Raw genomic sequence first — 8,571 nt, 5'->3', positions numbered from 1 at the left:
GGGCGGCCTCAGCGAGAGGACTGATGGCCGGGAACCCTCCTCAAATCTGCCTGGTGTAGGGGCGGGTGGAGCCCCGGGTCCGGGGGCGCAGAGGCTCCCTGCCAGCCTGGCGGAGCGGCGGGAGACCTGCCCGCGCGGAAGCCGCGCGCTTCTGTTGCCATGGCCGCCGCGCGCTTCTGTTGCCATGGCCACCGCCCAGCTCGGAGGAGGCCTGCGCAGGCGCAGAACGGCGCCCCAGGTCCCATCCCTGCGCGTGCGCGCTGCGCTCGCGGAGGCCGGTCGTGGAGGGCGCGGCGCTAAACCGCCGGGAGCGGCGTTAGGCCAGCGAGCTCCGCGCCTGCTCCGAGCCGGCCTCCGGACCCCCGAGGGCCGTCCGGGCCATGTATCCGCCCCCCGCGCCGCGTGGGGACTGCTTCGCGCTGAGGGTGAGCCCCGGCCGCAGCTCTGAGCGCGGCAGCGGCTGGCGGCGCCGCTCGGTGAGGGCTGGCGGCCGGGACTGCGGGGCCGCGCGGCGCGGGCGGGAGGCCGTCGCGGTTCCCGGCCGGGCCGAGCCTGCGCCGGTGCCTCGGGGAGGACGTAGGAGCCCCTGGCGTCCAGGGCTCGGCCGCGGCGGCGACAGCCGGGCCGAGACGCCTGGGACCCAGCCTCGGACGAGGTCGTCTGGGACGCGATGAGACGGCTGAGGCCGGCGCTGTCACACTGTCGCCTGAGCACGGACGACGCGGCCGCCTGCCGCCAGCAAGGGGCCCCAATAAGAGGCTTACCCCCCCTCCTGCGGGGGTCCAGCCCCTCCTCCCGCGGGGGTCCAGTCCCCCCTCCTGCCGGGGTCCAGCCCCTCCTCCCGCGGGGGTCCAGTCCCCCCTCCTGCCGGGGTCCAGCCCCTCCTCCCGCGGGGTCCAGCCCTTTCTCCTGCGGGGGTCCAGTCCGTCCTCCTGCCCGGGTCCAGTCCCTCCTCCCGTGGGGCGTGTTCTCAGCGGTGCCCGGGAGTCACTAGCCTGGCCTGTTCCTCACAGAAGGGCTTCACAGAGGGAGGTTCATGGCCTTGGACACAACCCTCAGACGGACCGTCTGAAGGCTCTCGTGCCCCTGCGTGCCCGAGGTGGTCCCTGCCCTTGGCCCGGAAGTCAGTCCAGGCTGAGCGGACATCTGGTGTTCCATTCACACTGCAGCATTGCTGTGTGTGTGTCTGTGTGTTTGTTCCTAGGAGTAAGCCCCTCAGTGGTGTTTTAGTAATCTGATTAAATTTCTGTTTCAGCTTGGTGCAGTTTTATTCTGGTCTCTAACATCTGTTTACTGATGGTTTGTCTGCCTCTCGGCTTTCTAATGTCTTCAACATTGTCTATCAGACCGTCCTCATGCTGGCCTCTAGAGCTAAGACATTCAGAAGGTTTCTTCTCAATCTTGTTTCCTCTGGACAAACTTTGCCCCAGTCACCGTTTTAAGCTTTATACAGACTTCTTCCTCTGGCCTGGATTTACATCCTGAGAGGTGATTTTCTTTTACGTCTGTCTAGAATCAGGAGATTTTGGTCTGGCTACTGAGAGGTGACAAAAAACACAAACAAATCTCCCTTACCTTCATTCTGTGATTTCGGACTCCATGGTCTCATAGTAATTAAGGAGAAGCACAACTCCCACGCCCTTTTTCCTGGGCGCCCAACAGGCCCCTTCTGGTTCATAAGTTTCCATTATATCACTGATCCCAAATTTAAGTTGTGAAAATTGTACTTGAACTCACCTCAATAAATTGTGTTTCCTGACGGCACTGTGGTCCTATTTTAAGACCTAATGGGTCAAGAATATCCAGCGGCCACAACCATAGTCAGTTAGTTTTCAATTCGCGTTGCACAAAGCCTTTAATGAGACACGAGAAACTTGTACATTTTCAGGGGAGAGGAGGTGGGGGCCACTGGTCCCGCTGTCCCGGGTCTCGGGCTGCGGGACGGAGGCCCAGCACATCTCGGCAGAGGCAAGGCCCGCCCGGCCTGAGCCGGGACACGAGAGTTGCCCGTCTTTAATGCCCATGCGTGGGGCGGAAGCGCTTCCGACGTGTGTTTTCGTTCGCATCGCGCCACCAGTGCCGTGTCAGCTGCAGTGTGGTCCCTGCTGAGACGGAGCTTCCCCCAGTTCAAAACCAACAGGGCTCCTCACTGGACCTTCTGAATTCCTCCTCGTCCTCACGGAGTTTGTCACAGTTGAGGTTTCCCGTTGTGTTACTGTCGGTAAACAGCGTCGTTCTCTGCCCGTCTCTCAGAAATGGAAGCAGCTGTCCAGGTTTCAGCGGAACGCCATCCTCTTCCTGCTGGCCTTTCTGATGCTCTGTGGCCTCCTGACCTACGTCAGCACGTCTGACCAGTGGCCAGGTACCCGCGGCACCCTCCTGACAGGACAGCTGAGGGGGCTGGGGGTGACTAGGCAGTAGCGCAGCGACCTCGCAGCTGCAGGAGGGGGACCTCACAGACTGGCAGGAAATGGAAATGGAGAGACAGGCCGAGAGCGTCCCCAGCACCTGGCTGCAACGTGGGGGTCACTTTGAGGCCGGCTGGCTGTTTCCCAGGCGTCTGGTTAAGCGCTGGCACCTGCTCCTCCGTCTCACGGTGAGATGCAGGTCCTGAGGGTTCCGGGAACGTCCTCACGCGTGCTGCCGGGCGCTGGGGACGGAGCGGGCAGGGTGCCGGCACACACGCGGAGGACCCCTCCCGAGCTCCTCTGAACTTGCTCTGGAGGAGGAAAACTAAAGGCCCTGTGGGTGCTCGAGCAGACTGCCCGCTTGCCACCATCCATACGTGCTGAGACCGAAACTGCGAGGCGAGTGTTGTGTGCTGTGGGGTGGGCGTCGGGACCGCCAGGCGCTTTGGGAAAGGTTGGATTCCCTTTGGCCATTCTTGGCTTCCTTTGGCGCCTCTTCTGAGGTCCCCCACGTCCTTGTGCAGGGAGTAACACGTGTGTGGACGTTGTCCTCGGCGTGCTCTGAACCTCCTGCAGGCCTCGTGGCGGATTTGAGATAAAACAGGTTCTCTTGTTCAGCCGAGAACAGGTCGGCGGAAGGGCAGAGGATGAGACCAGCAAACCCACCGGTCCTGCCAGCCCCTCAGAAAGCAGACGCTCACCCAGAAACCTTCCCGGGGCTCTCACCGCAGGTACTTTGAATGCACTGTGTGTGGAGTTGTAAGCGGGTCCGTTCCGGAAGCACTTCAGAGCAGTACGTGCTGTTTCAGGCAGACTGGGGAGAACTCTTTTTCTCCCGTCTGTTGCAGGCTTTAACCTCACCCTCCTTGCTCAGGGCTGGTCGGACAAGTGGTAGCAGGGAAAGGAGGAGGGATGTTCTTTGCTCGTCTTACTTGCACACCTGCCGGGCCGGACCCCGGCAGGGTGTGAACAAAACCCATCCCTTCTCTCTGGGAGGTCCTGGCCCGGGCTGTGCCCGGACGGAGGTGTGGGGGCCCCGAGGGTCAGAGTTGCGTCCTGGGATACAGGTTTGGGAGTGCTCAGGTGCAGGGGTGCGTGGCGTCCACAAAGGCTGGAGGAAAGGGCCAGGCCTAGCTCTGCGGCAGCTCCACGCGTGCAGTGCAGGGTGTGGAGACTAGAGGGCACCAAGGTCAGCCAGAGAGCCAGGGAAGGACCCCTCCAAAGGCAGGTGGCTCGGGGGCTGGCCTTGGAGAACTGGGAGCTGTGCACCTGGGGAGCCTCCCCTGCTGGCTGGGTGCCGGGGCCGCCAGGAGGGGATCCGGGCCAGGTGCTGGCTCACACCCTGCAGGGCTGCCCTGGGGAGAGCCAGGAGGCCGCTCTCCCGTGTCTGGCGTGAGGGCCTGTGGAAAAGGCCAGATTTCTCCCCTCGAGAGCCCACATGCATTCTGTCCCTCCTGCGGCCGCGCTGTCGCACGCTGACCTTCACGGTCGTGTGAAAGCACAAGGTGGCGCGTTTCCCCAACTGAAAGACACACGTCCACACCTCGATGTCCATGAGCCGGGCGCTGGTGTCCAGGAGGGGCGTGGACGTGACGGGGTGAGTGTGTGCCTCTTCCCTGGCCCAAGTCCCCTTGGGCACGCTGGGCTTCTGGAGGCCACCTTCTTAGACCTTCTGTCGCCCGGACCCCAGCACTCGTCCAGGCCTACTTTGGCCGCAGTGCTTTGTCTCGGCCAGGCCCCCTTCTCTTGGCCCAGGGGCCCCAGCTCCTGGGGTTTGAATCTTTGCAAGGAAGATGTCTTCACAGACCCTCTCCCGAGGCTGCCACAGATCCCGAAGAGCAAGGGTTTTCCGCTCACAAGCAGGCGATCCTCTCTCCCCGGAGCAGTGGCCGAGCACACCCACTGGTGGGGACTGGCTGCGCCAGGATGGGGGCTGCTCCCCGCACGGCGCTTTGCCGCTGCCCGGCCACCCCGCCACAGCACTCCGAGGACCAAGCTGGGGAGCCCCAGACGCAGGCCAGCGACAGCATTCTCTGCGGCTCCGCCCGTGGGGACACGGTGGTTCTACCCCTTCTTGGCCACCCTTAGGGTCTGACGCCTGTAAACGTCCAGGCCAGGGCTGGCCCGCTGTCCCGGGCTGTCCTCGCCCGTCGGCAAAGCTTCCGTCCGGGTACCCAGAGCTCCCCGCAAATCTGCACATCGCAGGAGAAGTGAAAAGACCTTCCCCTGGGACAGCACAGCCGCACAGCCGGCCCACGGCACTCCGCGCGGCGGGGTCTGGCCGCAGAGAGCGCCCCCGGGGGAAAAGGACAGCAGCTCCTCGGCAGGTGCGCCCTTTCAGGAGTGACTCTTGTTTTTGTCCAGAAGCTTCCAAGGCATTTCCGACGGGGACCACCCAACCTGCAGATCAGAGCCCCCGACAGAACTTTCAAGGACAGGGGGCAGGATGAGGCCGAGAGGAGGGCAGAGGCGGTGGACGAAAAGGGGCAGAGAACCATCAGGTACGCGGGCAGACGGGTCTGAACGTGAGCAACCAGGAGGCTGGCCTCTTTGCTGTTTGCTTTTCTGAAAAACAGGGAGAACCCGCGTGACGTCTGCCGTGTGTTCTCCTTTGAGGCAGACAGTCTGCGCCCGGTGAGGCAGGGCCCCGCCTCCTCGCGGTCCTGCCGCGTGGAGGGCACGTGGGAGCCTGAGTTGGGCAGCGACCGCGGGGCATTTGCCCCCTTGAGCTGCTCTGAATGCTTTTCCTTCTCTCCTCCTAGCTGGAGGGGAGCAGTGATGGAGCCAGAGCAGGGCAGCGAGCTCCCTTCTAGGAAGGCAGAGGGCCCCCCCAGGCCTTCCCCGCAGGCCCTCGGGATTCAGAACCCGCCAGGTAAGGTCCCGCCTGCGCCCTCCCGGGCCTCACCTGGGCATCTGGACAGAGGTGGGGTGTGGACACGCAGAGGCGCCGCGGGGCGGGCGGTGCAGCGCCTGCTGTGCCTCCGGGCGCTGCTCAGCCTGGGACACCCGGGGGGCCCGGCGTCGGGGGCCAGGCACGCACTAGAGCGCTAGTGAGGACACGTGGGTCCTGGACGGTCTGTCATCCCGCGTCCAGCCCTGCAGCCATGGGAGGGATGCTCTCAGGTGTTCTCGTCCGGGTCACCGGCACCTGTCACGTTGGACGTCCTCACAGCCACTTCGCGCAGCACAGCTGCCTTGCTTCCAGGGCTTCGGTTACCTTTGCTCCCTGAGTGTCCCGGCGCCCCGGAGGGTCACCCCTGCCAGGCCCCTGGTGCAGGTGGACGGCCGGGCTTGGCGGCCAGGTCCGGCACTGAGCGTCCTGGCCTTCACTGCGGTCCCCTGCTTCCTGTGGCCTGGACAGTGTCCCCCCATCTGCGTCGCTCGCTGTGGGACCAGAGCAGCTGGTCTCAGTGCTGACTGGTCCTCACAGCCGGCTTACCCCCCAGCATCCCCCAAGGAGCGCCAGAAGGCCGTGATCGACGCCTTCCGCCACGCGTGGGCCGGGTACCGCAAGTTCGCCTGGGGCCACGACGAGCTGAGGCCCGTGTCCAGGTCCTTCAGTGAGTGGTTCGGCCTCGGCCTCACGCTGATCGACGCCCTGGACACCATGTGGATCTTGGGTCTGAAGAAAGGTATCTCTCCTGTCTACCGTGCAGCCAGGTCCCCGTGGGTGACCCTCGGGCCGTGGGCCAGCCTTGCCCAGGAGATCTAAGTGGCGCTCTTCCCTTCTGGACCGCACATCCCCCCTTCCTGGGTGCCAGGAGTGGACGTGCTGGCCATGGGCAATTCCTTTGTCCCCTTACGTCCAGGCGTCCAGGGCTGGCTCAGGACAGGTGTCCCTTCTGGCCCCTGGAGGGCCGAATGTGGGCCCTGGATGTTTCTGTTGCATCGGAGGGGCCTTGTGGTTCGGGGGGTGACCCGTGACCCGACGCAGCCACTGGCGCCCCAAGTCTTCCCCGACACCGCTATTATGCCACAGGGATTGGGTTACATGAAGATAATGTGTCTCTAGGTGCAAATGACCCAGGGGCAGGGGGCCAGCATGTGTGGCGAGGGTCCCTGCAGGGGCCTGAGGTGCACGGAGCGTGTCCCTCCTGGGTCCTCTGAGTGGCCTGCACAGCACGTTTGCACCTGGGGTGACCTCTGGGCTGCTGCTCCCCAGGACGGCTGCCATGACCATGGCGCCACCCGCACTGTGCTCAGGCCCGGCCGACCGTCTCACAGGTGGGGCCACGGCTCAGAGGTCACTTGACCCTTGCCCTGTGACATGTGAGGCCGTGCAGTCTACTCCCATCACGTGACCTCAAGGCCTTTGCAAGACCTCCAAGGCCCTTTCCATCTGGTCACTTGAGGGCTGCTGGCATCCCCCAGGGGCGTCCAGAGGAACGCTGGCTGACCACCAGGGCGGCAAGTTCTCCTATGCGCCCTGGTGATCTCCCCATTCCAGTCCCTGCCCTGGGGGACTGTGTGTGCTGCGGTGGGAAGGGGCCTTCAGAGGGTGCCTCTGGCTGGCCGCCCTCGAGAGGGCCGAGCCCGCAGTCCTGATGCTGAGGCCTGGGCTCTCGTGCAGATCCCCTCGGGCGGCTACTCCTCCATCAGCAATGTGCAGGACCCCAGCAATCCCCAGCCCAGGGACAAGATGGAGAGCTTCTTTCTGGGGGAGACGCTCAAGTACCTGTACCTGCTCTTCTCTGACGACCCAAACCTGCTCAGCCTGGACACCTACGTGTTCAACACCGAGGCTCACCCCCTGCCCATCTGGGCCCCCGCCTAGGGCGGGACGACTCCCGAGTGGGCGCTGCCCACGGGCCCACACTTCCTGTCATCAGGACCCTGACCCTGACCTTGGCTGTGCCATGTCCGCCCAGCTGGCTGGACGTGCTCCAGGCCGGATTGACGGCAGCGGCCTCGTGGGCGACAGGGCCGGGACGTGTTGGGGCCCCGTAGGTGCTCGGGGTGGCCGCTGGGCCCGGCTCCTCGCCTGGTTCTCATCAGGACACCGTCAGGAACAGACAGGAGTAAATGAGCGCTGTGATTCGGGGAGGCCCTGCCCACCCGGGAGCCTTCTTCCTTCTCCTGAGAGAATCGAATTCTGACTGCATTCCTGAGGCCCGTCTGTCCTCCTCCCGGCCGTGCAAGGGCTTTGTGGGTGTCCTGGGGCCTCTGTCACCCGGGGCTACTCTGGCTCCCTGGAGCCCAGGATGTGATCAGAGGCCGGAGCCGAGGGGACAGCCGGGTGCAGCTCAGCCTGGGGTCTCAGAGCCTGTGGACACGCCCTGACCTGAGGGTCTGGGGGCATCTGTGACCTGGGGATATGGGCTCCTGGCTGGCTGTGGTGTTTACACGTTGGACTCAGGGATCCTCCCACTGCCCTGCTCGGGCTGGAAGGGGCTGGGCAGGCAAGTCACCTGCTCCCAGGCCAGCCCAATAGATGGACTTTCAGTTGGGATAAAAGTACATTTGCTCTAACTGTGATATTTCCCATGTTGGTAAGCAGATCTCCGTTATTGTGAAATGTCTGGGTATAGATTGAGAGACTGGAGTTGCTGTCACATCTCCAACTCTAGTCCTCTGATAGTCATATTTCCATCCAGGACAATCTTGCTATCTTCAGTCCTTAAGTTAATTCCACCTACAGCTTTCCTTTTGTCATGTCAGGTTACATATTTAGTTTTGGAATAGGTGGTGGCATCTTATCCAGCTTACCACAAAACCAGACAGGAAAGGGGTGTAGCTAATGATGGAACAAAAGTTAATGCAATACGGAACTTAGGTATAATGGAAAGACCAGCAAAGCCAAAGAAGAGGGAAGGTTGTCATCCACAAGGCAGAGTAGGCAGCTCCAAGCTTTCATTCCCACATAAACATTTTAAAAAAAATCAGAACCATCAAAACCATATTTCAACAGCAGCAACAACAGAATCACTGGGAAAATTTAAAAAACAGGAAAGTATGGTCCACTCAAAGGAACAAAATATTGATAGCCACCATCCCTGAAGAACTGCAGACATCAGAATTATTACAAAAAGATATTAAGAGAACTCTCTTTACAATGCTAACAAGAGCTCAAAGAAAACATGCACATGGAAGGAAAGGCAATCATAAAAAATAACATATGAACAAAATGAGAGTATCAATAAGGAGGAATTATTAAAAGGAAACA

At 62.0% G+C, this 8,571-nt stretch overlaps 1 protein-coding gene across 3 annotated transcripts; it reads left to right on the top strand.

Moving 5' to 3' along the window:
* The first annotated feature begins 289 nt into the window (after positions 1-289).
* Positions 290-8,278, top strand: LOC116663334 (endoplasmic reticulum mannosyl-oligosaccharide 1,2-alpha-mannosidase-like). 3 transcript variants are annotated; one of them, XM_032478983.1, is made up of 7 exons: positions 290-425; positions 2,254-2,362; positions 3,027-3,139; positions 4,773-4,909; positions 5,171-5,280; positions 5,855-6,040; positions 6,979-7,885. In XM_032478983.1, exons 1-7 carry the CDS (start codon positions 381-383, stop codon positions 7,101-7,103), a joined length of 825 nt encoding a protein of 274 aa, XP_032334874.1. In that variant the 5' UTR covers positions 290-380; the 3' UTR covers positions 7,104-7,885. The 3 variants fall into 3 exon arrangements, with proteins under 3 accessions (XP_032334874.1, XP_032334873.1, XP_032334872.1); XM_032478982.1 differs by having other exon boundaries at positions 331-476; positions 4,776-4,909; positions 6,979-8,278; XM_032478981.1 differs by having other exon boundaries at positions 341-476.
* The last annotated feature ends 293 nt before the right edge of the window (positions 8,279-8,571 follow it).

The sequence above is a fragment of the Camelus ferus genome, chromosome 4 (genome assembly GCF_009834535.1).
Source record: "Camelus ferus isolate YT-003-E chromosome 4, BCGSAC_Cfer_1.0, whole genome shotgun sequence".
NCBI classification, from domain to species: Eukaryota; Metazoa; Chordata; class Mammalia; order Artiodactyla; family Camelidae; genus Camelus; species Camelus ferus.
The sequence above is the reverse complement of the archived record's forward strand: the minus strand, read 5'-3'. Positions and strand labels throughout refer to the sequence as shown.